This window comes from Uloborus diversus, chromosome 5 (genome assembly GCF_026930045.1).
Source record: "Uloborus diversus isolate 005 chromosome 5, Udiv.v.3.1, whole genome shotgun sequence".
NCBI classification, from domain to species: domain Eukaryota; kingdom Metazoa; phylum Arthropoda; class Arachnida; order Araneae; family Uloboridae; genus Uloborus; species Uloborus diversus.
The window spans coordinates 118,506,602-118,532,394 of record NC_072735.1 but is presented as its reverse complement, the minus strand read 5'-3'; the positions used below and the strand labels follow the sequence as shown (position 1 = coordinate 118,532,394).

Genomic DNA, 25,793 nt, shown 5'->3' with positions numbered 1-25,793 from the left:
TAAACCTTTTTTTTTTTTTTTTTTTTTGTGTGTGTGTGCGGTCTTTGAAAATTTCAATCAGATTGGTAGTTAATTGACGAAATTCTTTTTAAAACGGGCGAAATTCGTTATAAAACGAACGGGTTTTTACTTCTGGAGTCCCTGTTCACCGAACAAAAACAGTTTTGAATGTATAATATTAGTATTATTCATATTTTCTTTAATATAGTTTATTTCTAATTAATTTTAGCTTAAATTTATTGCTGCGGCCCAGCATGTGGAAATTGAAAAAGCAGAAGGAAATCGTAGATAATATTACAAAAAAGATCATAGCTGAACATATAAAATCATTTGATGTCAACAATCCAAAAGACTTAGTTGATGAGTATCTAAAACTGATGTATGAAAATAGGAACAAGAAGATACAGAATAATGTATTTACTGGTAAGTACTCGTATTAGGTAAGTCTCGAGCGAATACGAGAAGTTATTTTTAAAAGTTTGTTTTTTACCGTTTTTTTTTTTTTTTTTTCAAACTATTTTTTACTACTTTATATTGAAATGTAATTATTTTTTAGTAAGGTTCATGCATTAAACAGTACAAACACAATAATTAAAAATATTTCTAAAGCAATGTGGTAAATCCTTCTTATAATCGAAATTGAGCTATTTAATGCATTACTATCCGAAAGAGACGCAATACAAATTGGCGTAAATCCTATACTTTATCGTTTATCCATTTTTCTGTAAATTTGATAAATCTCAATACTGGTATATACTCAAGTTTTGCCTTCAGTTCACGTGCACCATGCTGCGGACACTCGTTGGTGAGATAAATTCACTTTAGCTACCAGTTTGTTGTTCTCTCAGCTTCTATGAGATTACATCTGCCTCCTGCTCGGTTAATTACTATTAATGAAGTTCTAATAAGAACGAAAATGCAGTCTCAGGATGTGATGACCAAACTGTCCAGTATATTGCATGTAGCTTTAAGGGGGGGGGGGGCGTTGTGTACACGGGGACAAAATGAGAAAAAAATAACATGGTCTAAATTTTACGTTGTACACTAAAGAGCATGTCTTACTTTTTAGTTATTTATTAACCTCCGATCCACAAAAGAAGGTTGTTATAAGTTTGACGTGTCTTGTCTGTGGCACTCTAGCGCCAAATGGATGGACCGATTTTGAAAAAAAAAATGTTCGAAAGGAGAGTTGATCGAGAGTGTTCTTATCTAGGTTGAGTCTTCGGATGACATTAATTAACGAAGATATTAATTAAAAACCTCTAAAAGGTTTTTTGCGATTTTGCATGAAAGTATATTTAAAAAAAAATTTAAATTGCGTGCCAAAATAAACAGAATTTTTTCTGCGTTTGATAGAATGTGTTTGGAACTTTCATTTAAGTAGAATTTGAATTATAACGCTTTAAAGCAGGTTTTAAATACGGCTAAGCCTTTATTCATGCGATTGGTAACCGAATTCATTGTTGGCCGACAAGGAAGTTAAAAGTAATGATATAAAATTTCTATCTGTTGCCAGTTTCTATTTGTTAAAAAATAAAATACTTGAAATTGAGTTTTAAGAGTATAAGGCTTTTAAAAGAATTTTCAATTTTCCCTCTTGATTTTACACTTGCGACTCGGTTTTTTTTTTTTTTTTTTTGAGCAATCACGATTGCTTATTGTTCTCACTTGACTGTTTTTGGCGTCTTTTGATTTTTTCCACCGCCACCCTTCGCACCATCACTGTGGACGGGCTCCTCACGATGCTGCTCCTATAACGAAAGTCGTCTCCAGGTTGCATCCATTGTAGGACATGTCCTACACACACGCGCATACATACACAACTACACATATGCGCACACACACACAAACACATAACCACACATACACCTACACACACATACACAAACATATACACGCATACAAACACATACACACACGCATACATACACTGTAAAAAAATTCCGAAACTTTACTGGTTATTTCCGTGGAACGTTCCGGGATTTCAGAGGTTTTGACCTATTTCCCCATGAAATCCAGTATCTTCGCTAAAAAGTTTCCTGAATTGCTAAAAGATGAGTAGGGGAAAAAGGACAGTTCTGCGACAGCCGGCGCAGCCCGCAGCCAGCTGCGCCGTCCATCTCCCCGATTGCGCCTCCCACTCCCCCTCCGACCTTGGGGTTGACCTTGGGGTTGACCCTCCCCACGACCGGGGCCGCCGCGAGAACCCGTAGAAGGTGACGAGGGTTTTTCCCGCGTTTTAGATATTTTTCCCGCGTTTTCGGACTTAGAATATTTTGAACTTGTTGTCATGGTATCCACAAAGTTTTTACTTTTTGGATGGCAACACTTGTTTGAGTTTCGGTTTTGGAATGGCAACACTTGTTGTCATGACAACCAGAGTTTTTAGTTTTCGGTTGGCAACACTTGTTGCTATGTTTTAACTTATGCTATGTTTAACGTCGGTGGCGCCATCTATTGAGATATTTCCGGACTTTGAATATTTCTGCGAATTTAATTATTTTTATTTTTACAGAGTGTTGAAGTTGGGAATCGAACACACGATCTCCAAAAGGTCTTAGTAGCTGTCAGATTTAGACACGCGCAAACTGACCAAGCTACTAAGACCTGAGTGTAAGCACGTTAATTATCATCTCAATATAATTTTCACATGAGGTAAATGCACATGGCGCCATCTATTGAGGCTTTTGTGTACTTTTTCAAGCATGTATTAATCGATATAAAAGCGTATAAAGGATGATAGCACATGTATTTCTATTTTATTCTTAAACATGCATCCTAGAGAAGAGGTTGTATGGATTACGGTCCTTTATCTGAGTTTATGTTGCGTCATGGGAATCATTTATATTCTAACTGGGAAATCGGATTTTGCCGTTGATTTTCTACTTAAACCAAATGATACCTCTAATTCACTCATTACATTCCGAGGATGATTCATTTCAACGTGTCGAATAATCATTTTTCCTGCTGCAATGAAGAAGGCTTACCTGGAACCGGCTCAAGAAGCAAGTTTTGGCGGTGTCAATGCATTATTTCGTGCTTTGGAAGGAGAAGAAAGCAAGAAAGCCATTCAGAATTATCTAGCGGGAGTCGATGCGTACACTCTACACAAACCTGTGAGAAAGAAATTCCCGACGAATCGCGTATTCGTTCATCATAAAGATTTCCAATGGCAGGCAGATCTCGCCGATTTAGGAAGTTTACAGAAACATAATCGTGGTTATCGATATATATTAACATGTATCGATATTTTTTCAAAATATGGATGGGCAAAGCCTTTAAAAACGAAACAAGGTCGAGAGATTGTCGACGCCTTCAAATCCATTTTTGCAGAGAGAAAACCCAAGTTACTCCAAACGGATCAAGGTGGTGAATTTAAAAATGCACTGTTTCAAAAGTTTCTACGAGACAATCAAGTCAAGTTCTTCACAACTTTTAATGCAACGAAGGCTTCAGTAGTGGAAAGATTCAATCGTACTTTGAAAACTAAAATGTGGAAATATTTCACAAGTCAAAATACTTACAACTATATTGATGTGTTAGACGATTTGATAAAGAGTTATAATACTACTTACCATTCCACCATCAAGAGGGCACCTGTTGAAGTGAATGCGAATAATGAAGGACAAGTGTATTTCGCGATCTACGGAGATAATCAAGATGCGGAAAGGAAACCATGTGTTTACAACGTGGGTGATGTCGTTCGTATTTCTAAACAAAAACTCACTTTTGAAAAAGGATACGAAACAAATTGGACAGAGGAATTATTCATCGTCACCGAATGTGTCAAAAGAACTATTCCCGTGTACCGTGTGAAAGATTTAATGGGTGAACCCATCCAAGGAACTTTTTATCCTCAAGAATTACAAAAAGTCAAACTGAAAGAAGATTATACTGTCGAAAAAATATTACGAAAGAGAAAAAAGGAAAGCAAAACTGAATATTTTGTCAAGTTTCGTGGTTATCCGGAAAAATTTAACCAATGGATTCCGGCCTCACATTTATCCAACCTATAAATACTTGAGACACGATATCATTTGCTCACTCTGCAAGATGGGCTCGTTCTATGTGACTTTGCCCAGCGACAGCTCATTAAACTATTTCCCAGATAATAAAATATCCCATTTTATTACACGTCTACCGACCCCAATTGAACTGACTGGACATTGGGATTGTGCATTGGTGGAAGTCATTTACCCGCATACTTGGTATAATGTGAATCGAGAGAATAATTTAATTGGATTCGATCTAGGTGATGGAAAAGAATTAGGAAGAAATATTCCACCCGGATGTTACGAAAATGTATCCGACATTTTGAAGGCAATCAACATACCCGATCATGATAATAAGATTTCCTTCAATTACAATCACGTCACGAAACGCGTTCGTGTTAAAGTGAAAAACAATGCACGCGTTGTCTTTCATGAAGGATTATCGCAGATGTTAGGATTTCCCCCAATGGTTATAGGGGGCGATAGCGACAAAAATGTTGAACAGACCGTGTTCAGCCCGCAGATTGCAGATCCTAATGCACATTTCAGAGTGCTAATGGTTTATACAGATATTATCGAACCTCAAATCATAGGCGATGTGTATGCTCCGCTCCTGCGAACAATTAAAGTTAGCGGTTCCGACGGAGAAATGGTCAGCGTGGAATATGAAAGACCTCACTATTTGCCCGTGAGTCGAAAAATTATTGACACTATCGAAATCGTTATAAGAACCAACACAGGAATGTTAGTGCCATTCGAGCGTGGAAGGTCGTACGTGAAACTTCACTTTCGTCAGAAATTCCTCTCATGATGTATATTCCATATCAATGCTGCCAAAAATCCTTTGAGGATTACTACACCCATCAATCTGGAAATGGTCTTAATTATTATCAAGGTGCACCCTATCAAAGAGGCTATGGTTTCGGAGGACTCTTTAAATCTTTCTTCAGGGCTGCAGTCCCACTTTTCAAGTCGGGTGCCAAAGCGGTCGGTAAACAAATTTTGAACAGTGGTGTTGATGTATTCAACGATGTCTCACGTGGTGAAAATCTCAAAGTGGCCGCTAAACGACGTTTGAAGGAAGCCGGCAAAAACTTAACGGATAAAGCTGCAGTTAAATTAAAGACCATGATCGGGTCCGGCAGAAGGAATAAAAAGCGCAAACTTCCCAAGAAACAAGTCAGTGTTCGTAAAACCAAGAGAGTGAAAACACATCACGATATTTTCTCTTAAAAAAATGTCTTCTCTCATTCATCGCGATTCTCCAGTGTGTGTGAAATCAGAACTGGACTTATTCACACTGCCTCCCACTCAAGCTGCTATTGAAAAAGGACAATTTGTCGAATATCACCCCATTGCAAGCATTCGAGACGGATCACCTCTCGAATTTTCAATATCTGGAAGCGGTGTGGAATATACAGATCTCAACGCATCCTACATTTACGTGAAAGCGAAAATCGTCAAAGCGGATGGATCCCCCATATCACCGAAAACCTCCAAGCCCGATGGATCAGAAGTCGAAGAAGTTGTAGTGCCAACCAACTTATTTCTCCATTCTCTGTTCTCACAAATCGACATCAGTTTGAATGAACGAAATATTTCATCTGCAAGCAACACTTATCCATATCGTGCATACATTGAAACTCTGCTAAATTATGGAGAAGATGCCAAGAAAAGTCAACTTACCTGCGAGCTGTTTTACAAAGACGAAGATCCTGAAGAAATCGACCCCAATGCTGTGAATGCTGGACCCGGATTGAAATCAAGATATGAGCTCAGTAAACACAGTAAAACATTTGATATGATCGGACAATTACACTGTGACATATTCCAACAGAATCGACTCATGTTAAATTTAGTCGATATTAAAATTAAAATGACTCGAAGCAATGCAGCGTTTTGTCTTCTATCGTCAAAAGTGGATGCTGCATACAAAGTGGTATTGGAACATGCGTCATTATTTATACGAAAAGTTCAAGTGAGTCCTGGAGTTTCACTCGGTCATGCGAAAGCTTTAGAAAAAAGTTCTGCCAAGTATCCCATCGACAGAGTTTTATGTAAAACTTATTCTATTTCGAAAGGAAGTTTTTCCTTCATGCAAGATAATGTATTTCTAGGTGCGATGCCGAAAAGAGTAGTGATCGCATGCATTGAAAATGCGGCTATGAACGGACAATATTCAAAGAACCCTTTCTTATTTTCACACCACGATGTAAATTTCATCTCTATTTACGTTGATGGTCAACCCGTACCAAGTAAACCTATGGAATTGGATTTTAAAAATAATAATTACATTCGTGCCTATCACAGTTTGTTTGATGGATTCAATAGTGATAAGGGTATCTATTTGTCTCGTGAACAATTCGCACGCGGAACGACACTTTACAATTTTGATCTCACAGCAGACCTATGCAACGGTCCTCATTTAAATTTACAACATCAAGGAAATTTGAGAGTTGAAATTAAATTTAGCACTGCCATCGAAGAAACGCTATCATTATTGATCTATGCCGAATTTCAAAACGTGATTGAAATTACAAAATCTCGTCACGTGTTGTGTGATTTTGCAAATTAAAATGGATTCAAATCAAATACAGAATATTCTTCAAAGTGACTCAATTACCAAAAAATATTTTCTGGGTGTGTTTCCCAGTGATCATCTGGCGGACATTGTCATCGATACGACGCCCTCTTGTTTTATTGCAAACGTGGATACTTCAACGGAAGCCGGAAGCCATTGGGTGGCTTTTTATGTAGACGGAAAACAATTGGAATTTTTTGATTCTTATGGGAATCCGCCTTCTTTTTTCAAAGGACACATTGATGATTTTGTATCACGATTTTCAAATGTAAACTTTAATCCCATGACATTGCAAAGTAATGTCACGGCAGTATGTGGTCAATATTGTATTTATTATTTGTATTCAAAATGTCGCGGTCATTCATTGAAAAATATATTGTCTTCTTTTATAGATTCACATGTTTGTAATGATAAGATTGTATACAATTTTATTGCGAAACGTTTTCATATATTTCCGAATTTTAATCAATAAATATATTTAAACGAATATTTTCTTTGTCTGTCTCTCATTCGCCATGGAGTTTCCAAAGTTGGAGGTTCCTTTTACGATGGTCGCAGCCGGACCAACTTCTTCGGGAAAGTCATTTTTCGTTGCCGATCTCATCAAACATAAACGTGAGATGTTTTCAATTGTCCCCGACAAAATTGTATGGTTCTACGGGATCTATCAAGAATTATATGATACGATCCCCGATGTGACGTTTGTGGAAGGATTTCCTTCAAATTATCGAGAGTATTTGGGGAATTATACGGTTTACATAATTGATGATTTAATGCATTCTTGCGGTAAAAATGAAGTCATGACTAAATTGTTCACGCGTGGAAGTCATCATATGAATATATCTGTAATTTTCATCACACAAAACTTTTTCCACAAAGGAAAAGAAATGCGTGAAATTACTTTAAACGCACATTATATTCTTCTTTTCAAAAATAGGAGAGATTTGAGTCAAGTGACTCATTTAGGAAAACAGATTTTTCCCAGACATTTAAAATTTTTTCAAGAAGTGTATGAGGATGCGACGAAGGAGAAATTTTCATATCTGTTAATCGATTTGAAAAATGAAACACCCGAGGAAATGCGTCTGCGCACAAATATTTTACCCAATCAAACACAGTACATATATCAGAGAAAAATAGTATAAAGTGAAAGGATATAAATAATAACATTCATTTGTCATCATGACAATTACCAAGCAACAGCTGAGCGAGCTACATCTTCTGCAGATTTGTCCAGCAAAACTTCAAAAAGAGTTATTAAAAAAGATTGATGTGAAATGTATCAAGGCAATTTGTGAGTGCTGTCACAACACATTGAAAGGAAATATTCCTCTATCAAAACATCAAAAGAAGAACTTGTCAAAGCACAAGACAACTTTGCGCAAATTAGCAAATCGTAAATTAGCTTTGTCGAAAAAGCGGAAGCTGGTTGTTCAAAAAGGTGGATTTTTGAATTTTCTCATTCCTGCAGCTGTAAGCGTGCTATCAACTATACTCGGAAATGGAACACGCTAAGAAATATTCCTTGGTTCCCGAGGAAATATTTCTGAAACATACAGTCACTTCCAATCAGTTGAGTGAATTGGATCGTGAAATGTTAAAGATTTTACAGAGCAAGTTAGCGGATCATGAAAAGTTATTGAAATATACAGAATTGCTACAAAGGAAGTTGAACATGACAGAATTCAACCCAAGATGGACCCAACCTCAAGAAAATAAAGTTATTGAAAAAGAAGAAGAAGAAGAAGAAAGAAAAATAACAAAAACTGAAAATTATGAATCTACGATACTGAAAAGTGTTGCAAAGAATTACCTGCATCAAGCAAGAAATCTGTTGGATCTCCTGAAGAAACATTCCGATCTTTTATCATGGAATGAAAAAGGACAAATTATTTATAAAAAACAAAACATTCCGAATAGTAATATTGCGGATCTGATGAATTTAATTTTCAGCAATCGAAAAAATATTCATGTACCATGGAAAGATGAATTTTTACACACGTTAAATGAAATAAATGTACCCAAACATTTTGTGAAAAATAAGTATTTAACAGATGTGACTCCAACTTTTGTACCTAAAGCTGTCAATGTACCTTCGTCTCTCGATACACCCAGAAAGAAAAGGGCGAAAAGACAGCCCGATTTTGTATGGGATACTATGTATCAATAAAATATTTTAGTTCATTAATTCTGTCTCGTTATTATTTTCGCTACATGCAAATGAAAACAATAAAAGCAGTTAAATGGAATAATACATTTATTGAACAAATAAAAATAGTATATACAAAAACTACTTACAGATCAGCCGTTCGCTCCTTCAAATAATCCACTGTAAACATTGCAATTTGAGTCTCACTTAAACATATTTTTTCGGAAATGCTATCGCAAAGTTCGACAAAGTTCATAGTAGTGAAAATATTTTCATTTTCACATAATAGAGTGTATTTGTCCTTGGATGTTAACGACATACATTCATGTCTTCTTTGTGAGGGATGTTCTACCTTACAGCCGGCACATTCAAAGTTTTTTAATACAGTTCGCCGCATTTCTTCAATGAAGCAATCGTGCGCAAGTTCAGGCGCTACAACTTCATCAATCGTTGGAGCTTGAATATTTTTTCGTTCAACACGGAGCATTTCACGAAATATGGTGAAAATTGCACGGAGGATCTCTCCTAGAATACCATCATCTTCTTCTTTCAAAATTTTTCTAACGTCTTCTCGTAATAAAATGGGAGGTTTTTGTATACACATTTTACCGTCGACTTCTTCTAACTGATGCACTTCGCACTGCTTTTCTCTGGTAATAACAATAGCATCCGTTCCAACGACAAAGTTACTACTCGCGTAGTGGGAATTAAAGTCCCACATTTTTGTTAAAAAATGCAGCCAACTCGGTGGTTGAAAATTCACTTCGGCACCCGAAACAGTATTTTCTAACTGAATTACGATTTTTCCATTTTGTCGTAGGCATACACTGATGTTCAAATCTGTCGGTAAACTTCTAATGTTGTTCTTTTTCTCTTCAAAACGTTGAAGGGAGCTCGAAAGGAACTTTTCCAACCAATCGTCCCGAGGGAGTGTAGGGTTTTCTCCTTCACTAAGTGGAGAAACGACGGGGGAGGGATCCACTGAGGCATGAGGCGAAGCAAAGTTCATTGATGTATCACTTTCTTGAGACATGATGCTTGTCGAAATTTCAGGCTGGTTAAAGAGGGAGGCATCATCATCCAGTGCCATTCTCATTCGTTTCGCTGTAGGTGGGTTTGCGTCACTCATGATGTTTCGAAATGTAATGCTAATCCTCGGTAAAGTCACAGTTCTGTCAGGTTTAATTCCATGCGTAAATAGTTCATTGGTAGGTGGTAACATCACGTACATACTGCCATGGCGACATAGTAATTCTTGAGGTTGAAATCCACGTCTTTCAAATGTCAGCGTTCTGGACGCACCCAGACTCACACAGGCAACACCGTTGGAGGGGTTTACGCTTTTCTCGTCGTCTTTATGCGAGCCCAATGCCGCGGTCCCATCGGGAAAATAGTTCAATAACGCGTAGTTGTACGATTGTCCAGTCGCAGCTTCCACATCTTCTTTTATTCGCAACATCACCGGAGTCCATTCGTGTGCAGGGTTCGACGTGCCAGAGTATTGGTAATCAAGTCCAGTATCTCCGAATGCGAAACTTTTGCGTTTTGGGGTATAGTGTCTCCCATGGACGATCACATTGATAGTCTGGAACGGCAATTTCAGCAGTTCATTGAATATGTTGTTGGCGACTTCACGAGTGTAGAATTGTTCTTTAACAAGAACATTCAAACCATTTGCACTTAGTAAGTAATCCATTCTTGAAGAGAGGGAGAGAGCACCGAGCAACTGAACACCACACATAAAAATCTGAGCGAGAATGAAAATTTTATCAGGATAACAACCTCACTTCCAGTCGTGGCGCTGTAATCGCTCTGATTGATAATCACAAGATAGTTAATCATCGACCTCACGTGCCCAGAGGAAGGGACATAGCAATGACATCTTATCAATGCTTAATCAGCTGATTCACCATCCTGTGTTTTCAGACTGTGTCCGTCCGGTGCTTAATCATCACTGACCGAAGGGTAATCATTATCAACGCGTGTGATGATTAATCTATATTCGATCATGTGATCTTCAACCTTTCGTATGAGTCGACCTGATTAGAATTGCCTCATTTGCACGTTGTAAGTTGCCATGCAAAGTTTTTTAAATCGCTTAGGATTGAACATTGACGATTTTGATGTTCGCATTGAGTGAGGCTAATATCATGACAAGTCCAATTTCAAAACGTTTTGCGATTCGAGATGTGGATGATTTCCCTCTCTTCAATCATCCTGAAACGGTAATTGCATCGGACAGCTCTCCTCTACGAAAAAAAGTTCCGAGTCGATACACCGCATCTCAATCTGTTTTTGAAAGTTGTGAATTAAACATTGTGAATGCTGTGGACGAGAAGTGTACTCCTGCCGAACAAATTGAACTTCCAACGTTGGAGAAACCCCCCGCACCATCAACAAGCTTGATCGAAGAAAACGGACCCCATCAGATTCTCAATATGAACGAAAGACCTCCCATGGGGTTGACTCCCATTCTTCCTTCCGATGACCGGGTTGATGCAAATCTAAAAGGTACCCTTCCACGATTTGCTGAGAGAAAGATAAAAGCTTATGATTTACAATTGGGAACCTTTCTATATGTTGTGGTTAAACCAAATGGAAGTATAGTAATGATGATTGAAGACTGCAGTAATGGGAAAAAATTAATTTCTCACCTCACGCTTTCGTCGACTTCATGGGAAAAATGTGCAGTTTTAATCTTGTGTATAAAGACTGCAGTTTTGTTGCATACAATGAAATAATTGTATTTAATGTAGCAGGACAATGTACAATGTATCATGTTGATATCTCTGAATCGAATGTTATATTCAACAATGAAAAATTCGTACTTCATAGTGAATCTGCGAAGTGCTTAGTGAATAGTTTTTGCATGATTATGGAAAAATTACTCGAAATAATGTTTTCAACGATTTTACAAGATATGATCCGTGCTTATCGTGATGAATTTAAACCGAAAAAAGTGATTAACGAACATAGTAAAATTCATAAGCGTATGTTGAGCAGTATGCATGATTGTCTGAACGAAAACTATCGCTGTGCGAGATGTAAAATATTGTATCAATCGCAATCGAAACATGAGTGTATGTCGCAAAACTTTCATTCGAAATATCTATGCAGCGAAAATTATATTTTTCTAACTGTTAATTTAAATGAACTTGCAAGTAAAATTTCACAATCGGTTTGGATATATGATAGTATGATACAAGAAATTGATTTTAAATATTTTAAAAGTCTAAACACCTATCTGTAAGTACTTTCATTATTATTAGTAATGTGTATGTTAAAATTAATGTATTTGGTTCAATTTCTCTGTTTTTATTTGTATGTATTTTCAACTATGACAATTTATTTTATACATTTTGTTTTTTAAATAATAGTTTGAGAAAAAATATTATATGAATAAAATTATTTAAAGACTTAGAAGAAACGCTAGAATGAAATCATTTGAGAAAATGTTTTCCTTCCATTGTGTGTATGTGTGAAAGAGAGAGAGAGAGAGAGAGAGAAGTTCTTATCTTCCTCCCCTTTGACCACTTGTGGTTTTCGAAAGAGAATTCAATGAAGAAAATTTTCTATTTCTTTCTTTATCTGCCAAAACAAGATGGTTCGAATTCATTGAAGTGCAAACACCTCTGCAGATAAGGGGGTAGGATTTTTCAACGAGAGGGGAGATGAGTTTGTTCTCTTATGACTGTGTAAGCGCGATTCACTGATTGGCAAAACCCCTCCTCCCATTATCTAAAGGATATGAATCAGTTCGCAAGGTTGAAATTTAGCCCTGCGCTCTGCAAGAGAAGATTGTACGTTTAAGTGTATGAGAAGACAAGGTGTTGTAAAATTTTTTATATAATGGATCAATTAAAGCATCGATTCGTTGGTTGAAGCGTTAACACTCCACACTTATGAAAGTATTGATTTGATTATAACAAATTCTTTGGAGATGTTTATTTCGGAAATTTGATGTGTTCGCGATGAACGTATTTCGAAAATTACGCAAAATATGTTTGCTCTTTCGAAGAATGCTGTGGAATATGCTTAGAACGAGACGATGGTACATATATTGAGCTAGAAATTTGAATTAATTAAATGAATAGTGTTAAATTACATGAAACTCTTGAAAAAAAAAAAAATCTTTATCGTGAAAAAATTAGTGTCAAAATGTGAACTGATTGAAAATAGTTAAAGACTAAAAATGTAAGAAAATAGTTAAAGATTGGAAATGTCAAAAAATAAACTAAGTATAAAAAAAAAAATCGTGAAAAATGAATAAAAGATCTTAAACATAACCAAAAGACCTTAAAAATAATCGAAGACCTTAATGATAAAAAAATAATAATAATAATCAAACTCTGAAATGTATGAAAATAAACTGATTCGTAAAAAAAATAATCAAAAACCATAAAATCGCGAAAAATATTTTCAAAGTTCCTATTTTATTCGGCAAATTCTTTGGTAACTTATTCGTATTCTAAATTAGGTGAATTGTTATGCATCGGCAGACTAATTAAAAAAAAAAAAAAAAGTTGATGGGGTGTATTGATTTAATACACCGGGTTGGTTTTGGTGGGACCATCAACTTAAAACTAAAATTTATTTTTATGAAACTTCACTAATTAAAGTTCCAACTCAAGGAAAATTCGACTAAGTCCAGTATCTTTGTAAATAAAAAAAAATATATATATTGCCATCCTAAAAGTAGTAACTTTTTGGATGATATGTCAAAAAGTAACACATGTAGCTATACAAACAACTGTGACATATTGCCATTCCCTAAAAACAAAACTTCGACCATCAACTTAAAACAAAAAAATTAATTTTGCGAAAAATAGCTCCATAACCTTTCACGAGCGAAATCGCGGGTAGGCGAAAACGAGTTGCGACATTTTGCCATTCCCTAAAAACGAAGATTTAAAAAAAAAAATTTCCAAGTCCAAAAAATCACGGAAAATCTTCAAAGTCTCAATAGATGGCGCCATGTGCATTTACCTCATGTGAAAATTATATTGAGATGATAATTAACGTGCTTACACTCAGGTCTTAGTAGCTTGGTCAGTTTGCGCGTGTCTAAATCTGACAGCTACTAAGACCTTTTGGAGATCGTGTGTTCGATTCCCAACTTCAACACTCTGTAAAAATAAAAATAATTAAATTCGCAGAAATATTCAAAGTCCGGAAATATCTCAATAGATGGCGCCACCGACGTTAAACATAGCATAAGTTAAAACATAGCAACAAGTGTTGCCAACCGAAAACTAAAAACTCTGGTTGTCATGACAACAAGTGTTGCCATTCCAAAACCGAAACTCAAACAAGTGTTGCCATCCAAAAAGTAAAAACTTTGTGGATACCATGACAACAAGTTCAAAATATTCTAAGTCCGAAAACGCGGGAAAAATATCTAAAACGCGGGAAAAACCCTCGTCACCTTCTACGGGTTCTCGCGGCGGCCCCGGTCGTGGGGAGGGTCAACCCCAAGGTCAACCCCAAGGTCGGAGGGGGAGTGGGAGGCGCAATCGGGGAGATGGACGGCGCAGCTGGCTGCGGGCTGCGCCGGCTGTCGCAGAACTGTCCTTTTTCCCCTACTAAGATGCACGAAGGCAGACTTTCCACTGGTGTGAAAACTATTTTTTTCTACCAGTTTAAAGATCGACTGAGAGTGTTTATCAAGTGTATCGGCTTTTGCTTGAGTAAAACCTGTCCGGATGGATTAAGTTCCCAAAGGGAACAAAAAAAGTCACTGGACAGTTGCAGTCTTGCGAAGCAGGAATTGCATGCAAGACTATGCTTGGTTCTTGCTTGCAATTTTCGCGTGCGTTGACCATGGTTGCTCTAATGCTTCCGGAGCTTTCTTGGTAAATCAGGAAAGCTCTAGTCAATAACATTAAATCTACTTAATTTTTCTAGAAGGTTCCCGAGTTTGACTGGCTTGAACAGGGGAGATTTTCCAATAACTCAGAAAGTTTCAAGGGTAATTTCAGAAAGGTTACTGACTTTTATCGGAAAACGTTCCTGGTTCTTTCAAGAGATGTTACTGGCTGAAATTGGGCACATCAGTTGCCTATTATTTTCCAGGAATGTTTCTGAATCGTTTTTACAGTGTACAGACACCCACACGTACACACACAAAAATATACACACACACATACAAACAACTACCCACACATTAATGCCTGCACACAGAAACAAACATATGCCCACATACACATACCCCCCCCCCACACACATTCATACACACAACTACCCACACACTTATGCCAGCACACAGACACAAACACACATGCCTACACACACATACACATACTACCTACACACAAACACACATATCCCCCCCACACAGACAGACACACACGCCTACATTCGCACGCACGTCACGTGATTGCGAAAAACATAATTTGAATTCCAGATGTCAAACTTCAAATTAATTTACTTTTTTTAATTTTTAATTTTAGTTACTTGTTTTTGGAGTAAAATTTACTAGTATTTACAGTGAAACAAAGAAGAGTTTGAAAATGAGGGATATCCTCAACTGCAGCAATAAATGATATTTTAAATAAAGTGGAAAAAACATCGAATACAAAATCATCTTCCTTATAACTAAAACGGAAATTTCATTTTCTTTTTTTAAATTTTTGTAATTAAAGAGTTGAGTGCAAGAAGAGTACAACTCTATACTTCAAAAATCTTCAAGAACCACGAAAAACATCTTGAAAGTTCATTTTTAAACTAACTTCTACTAACACTGTGTTAGAATTTTCTTTTATGAAATATGTTTCAAAGACATTTTAACAAATATAATAAAATGTTGTCTACGTGTAATTAATTGTTTTGCATCGTAATTATCTATTTCTTGCTCCAAATGCATAAGATTATCTAAACCCCGACTTGGATTTTCAATACTATCTAATAATAATCAAGTAAGAAAGTAAAAAGGAAAATAATGCTTTTTTTTGGTATCTGAATTGACAAATTTAGTGAAAATAAAATGTTCTCTTAAAACATACATGCATAAAATGTCCTGATATATCTGCTGTATTAATAAAGTAATGTGCAATGGGATCAATAAAACATTAAGCAATAAATACCACACATGTATAAGCAGGTTCAATTAAAAAAGAGTTCAGATGCTTTTGATGAAAATTTACTAGACTATAACAAAAGATTGCAGCAGATTTTCCTTTGAACCAAATGTTCAACAAATTCTGATATAAATGTTTTCCCCAAACTTTAAAAAATATATAAACTTTGTTTTTTTGATCAGTGGAAATTTAGGACATAGGTACAAAATAAAAGAAGAAAAAGCTAGGGAGTGAAGGAAGGTAGTAATAAGTAAAAACTTTGCAACATTGTAAGAATTTGTTATAATGGTATTATCGGCAACAGTTAAAAATGAAAAAACTTGCATACAGTCAACAATGTTGGTACATACATTTTGCCCCATGGACCGTTTTCGCCAAATAAAAAATCGTGATAAAACGTCAATATATGATTTAGTTACCTAACTTATTGTACTCATTTCGGAAAAACCTTCAGCTAGAGATATTTGGCGAGATGTTTTTACCCCAAATTTCATCAAGCAATAACTTCAGTCTTGAGAAAATGATCAACAAAGTAGAACGTAATATCAAATTGTTTAAATATCGTATCCAAAAAAAAAAAAAAAAAAATCATAATATTATGAATTTTTTATAAATGCCAAAATTAATTACAAACGTGACATTTCTCATATTTCTGCAGAAGGTAGACTACATGCTGCCATTTTGAATATACTCGTTGATGGAATCGAGTCTACCGGAGGTTCTATTTTTCTGTTGCTGCTAGAGTTGTCCAAGTACCCTGACGTCCAAGCCGCTGTGCAACAAGAGATAGATTCCGTCGTTGGATCGGACCGGCTGCCATCTTGGCTCGATCATCACAACATGCCCTACTTTGAGGCTGTCATTCAAGAGCTTTGGCGTTTTGCTGCTCCTGTTACTGTCACGACGCTTTATTCGAATTTTAGTAAGTATTAACTTGTTTATATGATTACGTTATTGTTGGCACTCTGCAAACGGAAAAATTATTTTTAATGTACCCACCGCATGAAAAATGGTAGGCAAACACCGATGTTTTACGAATAAAACCAATTTTGACAGTATTTCTGAACTCTTGTTTTCAATCGGTTTCGAAGCATATACGTAAGGAGTCAAATGCCAAAAATCGTGAGGTGGTTTATACAATACCATTTGGATGCTTAAAGAATAGAGTTTGTTCTCTAAGAAGGAATCTCCTTTGCTGTACGTTCTAGAGCACTCACAGCATTCCTTTGCTTAAAAGTTGAATTTTCTAAAAGGTGCGTAGTTCTTGCCACTGCACTGTGTACAGATGTCGAAACACTGAAATCAATCGCCATTTTCTCATATCAGAAAGAGTTTTCTAAATTCATTGTAACACTGGCCTGGCGGCAGCCACACGCTTATGCGTAGGTCATTGGCGCTGAGACTGAATCGGGATTCATTGCTGAAGAAAGCACAATACAGCATGCCTAAGTCGGCAAATATCCAATCGTAGCTGTCTGAAGAGACGCTACTCCGTTTGCCAACAACAGTCAGTCCTCTCCGAATGGTTTTCTGTGATACCACCAGGTGCAAGGTAGGTGGTAAATGACGCCGAATCGATGCCGGCGACGCTGTTGTTGCGGAAGTGGACGATATTTTATTGTGCGATCTTCACTCTCATTTCTGTTCCTGAGCCTCCCTAACCTTCCGCAACTGTGAGCTACATCTTCCGTGGTCCACTGTCGTCAACACCACGCAACTATATACTATATCGCTCCGACCGATATGCATGTGCAATCAACCTGCTTCTCTAAAACCTACTGTACGTCCCTCCTCAAAAGTCCAACAACTGTTCTCACTGCCGCTGCTTCGAAACTTAAATCATTTGCATGTTTCTTACCAGACTACATTCCTGCCAAGTTTCGTGAGAATAGCTCAATTTCTTCTGGGTGCATGTTTTCTTTTTCTTTTTCTTTTTTTTTTCAAGAGTGTATTTCCATAAAAAACATCTCAAAACTTAAGGGGGTCCGGGACACATTTTGAAAAAATTTTTATTATGTACTTTAGAGTTTTGAAATTTTTTGAACTGATTCATCATTTATTTAATAAGCAAAATCATAACATAAATATGAAAAAAAAATATTTTCTTATTTAAATTTAATTAGTTTTTTTCAAAAAAATGGGGTTGCTTTAAATTGCTATAACTCAAAATATTGTTGGTCAATTTTCAATTTTTTTTCAAAAAAGTATGCACAAATATCTAAGCTTTAATTTTTATTCGGCGATTTTAAAAATATTGATTCAATAAAAAATAAAAAATATTTGAAGAAAAATTTCGAAAAATTCGAAGATACTTTTTTTTAAAAAAATCATAATTTTTGCAGTAAACGTTTCTTTCAAATTCGCCGAATAAAAATTAAAGTAAATTGCTTGAAAAAGATATGCTCCAAGTTTCATTACTTTATCTCTATCGGTTCCTGACTTATAAGAGTTTGAATGCAGGAAATCGGGAAAAATTGCATCATGGAGAAAAACGCGCTTAAAGTTTTAAAGTTATGTACACATTCGTTAGATGCATGCAACAAAAATAACTATAACTTTCGTTCTATTTAAGGTAGAAACAAGATTCAAACGTCCTCTTAAGCAGAAAAAAACGGAGCAATTTTTCAAATTATAAAAAAAATTTGCAAAATTTGAGGATTTTTGTGTCCCGGACCCCCTTAAGTACAACGACATCAGTGAGAAAAAGTTTACCTTACTTTGTCACTTCTTTACTGTTAACATTGATCCTGAAAGTTAGTGACTTGCGGTAAATTGTATTGTTTGTTTTTGACCATGGCTATGATGGCAGAAGAGAATTTTCATGTACAAAATTCTTCTTTTCATTCGAGCTGAGTAGTTTATTGTCCACATTCTCCTTAAATCCTTCTGTTCATTTTTCATTAAATATAACTTTAAGCTATACTTCATTTCGCATCAGAATAAAATGCCTTTACAAAAAAAAAAAAAAAAAAAAAAAAGTCAGGGCTTACTACTAAATTTTTGAATTTTGCCATTTACATTTGTGTGAAAAATGTGTGTGTGCTTTTTTTTTCTTCAAAATTGTTCATATGGACTTTCACTTTGAGTTGGAGCTTAAAAAAGCAAAACAATTATTGTACTTAAAAAAAAAAAAAAAAAAAAAAAAAAAAAAAAAAAACAAATTTTTGAATATAAGCGACTGAAATTTATTTGATAGATAAACATAACAACTTCTTTAGTTTAATAGTAGTCTATGCTTATTAATCACGATATTTACTTTAACAGACGAAATGACAATCCACGGATACAGAATCCCAAAACGAAGCATCATTGTTGCCAATTTATGGAGCGCAAATAATGATCCCGAATCGTTTCCAAAACCAGAAAAGTTTCAACCAGAACGATTTCTAACTGCAGAAGGGAAAAAAGAAAAACGAGAAGGACCTTACCCATTTGGTTTGGGTAAGAACACTTGTTAAAATACATATTTCTGCCGATAATAATAAACATTTTTTTTAACTGATGAAGACTACTTTCTAGTGCACCAAATTTGAAATTCTTACATCTGTTTTCACATTTTCCATCGAAGTTAATAACAATGTCTCAGAAAATGTAAAAACTACAAGGGTCATCGAAACAGTAAGTTTCCCTCGCCCTTACGGGGAAAGATTTGTTGCAAAAAAATACGTCACTATTTCATTTAGTTTATTAACATAACACTTGTGATACTACGAGTTTTTTTTTTTTTTTTTTTTTTTTTTTTTTTTTTGTGAAGTATCATACGTAGAAGTCTACCGCTTGAAAACAAAACCAGCGTGTGGCAGTTGTCCGTCCGCATACGGCGAATTTCGCCTAAAACTAGAAAAGTTCTTGTCCGGGCAGTACTTACCCACAGACGAAGACGACAGAATCCGTTTTCTCGTAGTAAATTTCTATGAAACTTCTAAAAAGCCGCATTTATTCGATCAACTGCTCCACAACGTTATTAAAACTAAACCGAGTTGACCCAACCAGTTTACTCCTTTGTAGAGTGAACGCTTTGGCAATGTCCCGATGAGTTGAATCAACTAAAAAGTCGATTCAACTCATTTGAATCAACTAAAACGTTGATTCAACTCATTTGAATCAACTAAAAAGCTGATTCAACTCATCGGGATGAGAGTGGTAGCGGCACATGTGCCTGGCCTTTCTGATGAAGAATGCCAGATGTCAATTCCTTTAGCGCTATTCCTTCCCTTTTCTACCAGGTTACATTTCCTAATAATCGCACATTCAAAAGAAGGTTCTACTTAATTGCCTCAGTAGTTAGAGGTCTTATAGACCTCCTATTCACGGAACTGGTGAGACAAAACTCCAGTCAACTAGTTTACAGGTAACTTTTTCGAAAAGTTGATTCAACTAACTCCCTCATGTGTAGGAGGTCTAAGTTTACAATTTATGAAATAAGATGCAAATATAGTATACGTAAAACTGTCACACCTGTGCAAATGGATTCAGCGTGTTATGCATTTCTTAATTTAACAGAAACAAAATACAGGTAATTCGTTGTAAGTTATTTTCTGTGATATCACAAAACTGGTATAACTTTTGACATGCTGTTAAAAGCCATTTGCGGAAACTAACTGAATATATTGCATTCTAAATGCAAAGAATGTTTATTAAGCTACATTTAAAATATGTTTCACTAGATTATGTATAGTACTAGTCACATGTTGTTACTAGTCAGATGTTTAGTGCTTTACCTTGCAGTGATATCAGAACCCCTAACTATGCTAGGGAATCAGGATTTAACTTAAGAGAAAGCAGTCAAAACCCATCTTTGATCACCCCCCTTCCCTTCCCTAGCCCATAAATATTCATACTGTTACGAGTTCGATGATACTTCTAACTTTCTTTAAATGACGAAACAGTTCTTAAGAAGACTCAGGAGATTTATTTACAGCTATGTACAAGAAATATCGTTAGCAACCGCTAAATTTACCATAGCAATTAGGCAAATATCAATTAACACCTAAAACTCAACTGTAACACACGTATTTTCATCAAAATACTCAAAAACACAGCTCACAGGCTAATACACATTTCCAGCAGAACGCTGAAAACGAGACCCGACAGTTAGAAAGCAAACTGACTCTCCTTCATTCATAAGGCGCCCGGCGTTTTATACCTAGCGAAGAAAGATCCAGAAAATCCTACAATGTTCAACCAATTCTCCTATTTTCTTTTTATTCCATTCACAAATCTTATCATTGAGAAATGGAGGCACCATATACTTCATTCGAATGTAAGGGTGTTGTATATTCATTACAAGAAACTATTTACAGGTTACAATACTAAGATAATTTTAGGTGAAAGATAATGGCACAAATGCTAAATTTAGTCAGATTGCAACGAGTTAACCATAAAAATAATTACTATTTACAGAATTTGTAATAATACGTTAACTCTTTTTTTAATTTTTTTTTTCATAGGAAAGAGAGCCTGCATTGGTGAATCTCTGTCTCAGATGGAAGTTTTTGTTGTAATTGCATCCATTCTTCAATCCTTCAATGTAATTCCAAGAAATGATGAATATCTTCTACAAATTGTGCCAAGATTGTGAAAAATCTGAGAAGCATCTGTTTTGAGTAAAATGATTTTGTTTACCCAAAACGTGAACAGTTTCAGACGAGCATTTTTTTAAAATTATTGTGTGGTAGCAAAAAACGTTATTTTCTCTCTTATTCATTATATATTCATATTTTTCATGTTAATTTGCCTTTAAACCTAACACGTTCAGTAAATTATTTCAGTCTATGCATGGGACAAAAGTTTGACATGATGTTATATTTATGGTTACGCATCTGTTGTATTTGAGAATACAATACTTTGGCTTAGATCACATAATAAAACATTTATGACACACAATTTGAATTCTACATTTATTAAAAATTTCTTGCAGATCCAGCAGTTGTATAGGTAAATAATGAGTCTGAATCCTTACTCGCTAGTAACTTTATATATTTTGAGGAACTTAACTAATTATTACATCTAAATTAAATTAAAATGCAAGCATAAATAGGTTTTCTGAAAAAGTTCCAAGGAACTATATTTAAAAAAAACGTTACCTCTACGTCCTATAAATCTCTTGCAATCTATATACAGGGTGTTCCGTTTTAACCTGCAAGACCTTTATTTTCGCAACCGTTAGTTCTAGATGTATACTTCCAGTGGCAAAAATGTTCAAAATCAGATGCTGAGTTAAGATATTGAAAGTTTGAAGTAAAAAGAAAAGTAGGTCAAAAAATACGAAACTTAACTTTTTATACGGGCCCCAGGTCCCCTTACTTGTATTTAGGGAAATAATCTCCATTGAAAGATAATTCCACCACAAAAAGTTTTAAATTATTACGACCGATATTCACTGAGATATGAAACGCAGCGTTTTGTGACTTGCACCACTTTTCACTCACTGTCAATAACACCTTTTGGGGGAAATATAGCGGTTAACAAGCGTTTAAATTATATGTGTGCATAAAGTGTGGTTTTTCAAATTGCTCGAGGTTTTGTAGTGTGTTTTTGCATATCACGGCAAAACATTTGCATTTATTTTTGAATAGCAATGAAAAATATAAACACATTGTTTTTCTTACTTTGGCGACCTGTCATTTTTTTTTTTTTTTTTTTTTTTGAAAGGGCGATAAGTACGAATCACATCTTCTGTATGGTCCCTTAAAACTTTGAACTTGAATATCTCCTTGAGTTTTGGTTGCACAAATGTCAAGTCTTTTGTGTCAATAACAGTTTTCAATGGAGATCATTTCTCAAAATATTATATGCCCGTATAAAAAGTTACATTTTTTATTTTTTGAATCAGTTTTATTTTTGCTTCAAACTTTCAAAATTTTAACTCTGCATCTGATTTTGAACATTTTTGCAACTGGAAGTATACATCTAGAACTAACGGTTGCGAAAATCAAGTTCTTTCATGTTAAAACGGGACACCCTGTATATCTATATACGCGTGATTATTATGGTCATAACTTTTTTTTTTTTGCAATTTTTTTATCTCTTGTGGTTGCAATAGATTAACTTTTGTGTCCTGATTGCTAAAAAACGATTGTTGCAGTTATCTGAGAGAAAAAATTTCCCGCAGCATTTCGTTTCAAGTTTAGTATACTAAATCTACGGTACTGTATCCTGTGAAAACTATAATGTTGCATCTATAAAAATGTTGAATCTCTAATAGAATAATGTTGTTCGGGGAAAAATGGCAAATAAAATGTGGTGATAGTTTTGGAAAGACAGTATTTAAAGTTACATGTGTGAATAAATGATAAATCAGAGAAGAAATCTATAGAGTTGTGTGCAGTATTCGAGTTCCTTAAAGAAACTGGTACGTGCTAAATTATTTTTTCGATTACAATGTAGGATGGATTCCCTGTGCTGCATATGATCTCATATTTCGTACGTCTTCATTTCTAAATAGACGATATCACTGTCTGTACTGTGGGATTTCATTTCAAATACACGACAGTGACAGGAGCCTGGTTTTGCTGAATAAAATTTGAAATTCAATCGCTCTGTAGCCACGAACTACTATTGAATTGTATTGACTAATCCGTTGTTGATATATTATGGTCAAACATCGTTTCTGTACGCGGGAGCAAATTAACGGTGGAATTACGCCAGAAAGGCAAAATACAAATATTCGAATATGAAGTTTATTTCAAATACCATCTGTTTTCCTTAGCCGAGACCTTACGCCAATATGCGCAATTGCGTATGCGTCAGGTCTACTCTGATTTTATCAAAATAGTTAAGGAGATCCAGAAGTAAAAGGTGCAAAGTAACTCGTTCAGCAGTTCATCCAGCGTCGAAAAACATAGAGATGGCAAGTGCGAGCAGAAAGTGCGCATCCTCAACCTATCGCCCCTTTTTGGATTGGAATCTATCCCGAGTGCTAGTTTTTGTTTTCTTAAATCTGTCAGTAGTCTAGTCTGATTGCGCTGAAAGTACTTTAGTTTAAGAAATTTCAATGTCACTGGTGTGGAACACTTTGTTGCGAAATTTTTTCTTACAATTGGAAAAGCGTTTTTTTTTTTTAATTGCACAGTAAATATTTAATAACCGAATTACTCTCGGCTTTTTATAATTAATGCAAAAAACGGTGTGGTAGAAAAACTTTCTATGTATTCGCATAATGGTTGAGTAACTTTGTGCTCAAATGAACAAATGACATAAAGTACTAAAATATTTTTCTAAAGGATTTTACATGTGTTCCATATGTGAGGCAGTGAGAGGAAAAGGGGACGTGTGAAAGGAAACATTTTAAAGTTCTGAGTAAAACGCTTTTAAGGTTCCGGTCCTAGGTAGGCTTTCATCGAATTTTTATTCTAAATCATGCTGTGTAGCAGCACCTACCAGGGCTACTAGTACTATCTCTCTTCCCAAAACAAAGGTAAGGTTCACCTATCAATTGTACAGGTTATCTGCAAATTTTTAATTTTGGCACTAGCATCCCTTTGCTTCTCACTTCCTCACACATATAGATGCTCTGAAAACATATACATCTTAAAAAACATAAAATCGTTAAAAAAGCCCCCTATTCTTAATTGGTCTTTTTCACATTTATATTCAGATAATAAATTTTGAGCCATTCCTGGACAATAGAAATGATCTTTCTGATTTGTTAGTGAAGGAAGATAATATCATGGAAATGACGCAAGTGAACATGGATGCGTTAATGCTCTGCAAAGAATTGCAGAGAAACATTCTTAATGACTGCCAAAAGACTATCATAGCCAACTCCTTTTTATAAACAGAACACGATATTAATTTATGTTTTCTTCATGCATGTTGTGCATAAAAGTCGATATAAGTACACATGAAACTTATTATACAATTAGTCATCACTAGAATGAAGTATTTTGTTATCAATGGAGCCAAACCCCTATTTCAACACTAATATTAGGTCTCAATTTACGCGGTTTTCGATTTACGCGGCATTTCCGCAGAACGTAACCCCAGCGTAAAACGAGGATCTACTGTACTACGTCTTACTGTTGAGCTAAAAAACTGCATTTTTATATTATTCTATAGCCAAACGACAAAGTAGTTTTTAAATTAGAGCTTCAAAAGTTATTGGACAAGTGCAATATTTATAACTCAGGACTCCCCGACCTCCCCGAACTTGAATATTTGGGAGGGGGGATTCTTAACTACCGAATGGTAAACTACGAGCATGCACAGATACCTACAGCTAATGATTAAAAAATAAAATAAACCGAAGGAAAATTATGATATTGCAATATAGTCTCCAAATTTGCTGAATCGTCCGCTAAAATTTGCCGAATAAGGAAATTTTAGAGAGGTCACTGTGAACTTCCATCTGGGTACCCCTGATACTCGAATATTACTGGATGTAGCTGGAAATTCAACTGGACGTTGTTTTTAGATGAAAATTCTTTTGTATAAAATCGGAATGTTTCTTTCGTCACGAGAGAATTTCGTTAAAAATAGCGTGTTACAAACACCGGTTCTATGGCTGCTATGTTTATTTCTTTTTTTTTACTGAACAGAAAGAACAATGGGGTCGTTTTCAAAATTTTAAAAGTATTTTTTTCGGAAAGAACATGCTTAAAAACATAGAATCTGAGCATTTTTTAAATAATTTCTTTAAGTTTAATATTTTTAAAAAAATCCTTAAATCGGTGCTCTTTCATCGTTTAACGCATCTGCTGATGACACCATAAATGATGAAATGCCATTCAGTGTTGCCATTTTCACGGTCCAAAATATTTAATCCGCATCTTTACTCACGTGTATTGGCAACGATATGGTTGGTAGCAAGCGTAGAGCGCAATTTTAACTCGCTACTTGATTATCATAACGTGGAAACGTAGTAGAAAGATGCGGCAAAGTGCATCACTTTTGACGTCATAAAGACCACGCCTTGTTTGAAAAATCGGACATTTAAAAAAATTAATTTAAAAAAACTGTTGGGAAAATAAAAGTATTTTTTGGGTAAATGTTTA

The 25,793-nt window shown here is 35.4% G+C and overlaps 1 protein-coding gene across 1 annotated transcript in view; it reads left to right on the top strand.

The window, feature by feature from the left end:
* LOC129223095 (uncharacterized) overlaps positions 1 to 25,793 on the top strand; it is a 61,173-nt gene that overhangs the window by 18,256 nt on the left and 17,124 nt on the right. The window contains 4 exon segments of the mRNA XM_054857662.1: positions 230 to 423; positions 16,457 to 16,720; positions 19,063 to 19,239; positions 21,249 to 21,378. Coding sequence (XP_054713637.1) covers positions 230 to 423; positions 16,457 to 16,720; positions 19,063 to 19,239; positions 21,249 to 21,378 — 765 coding nt within the window.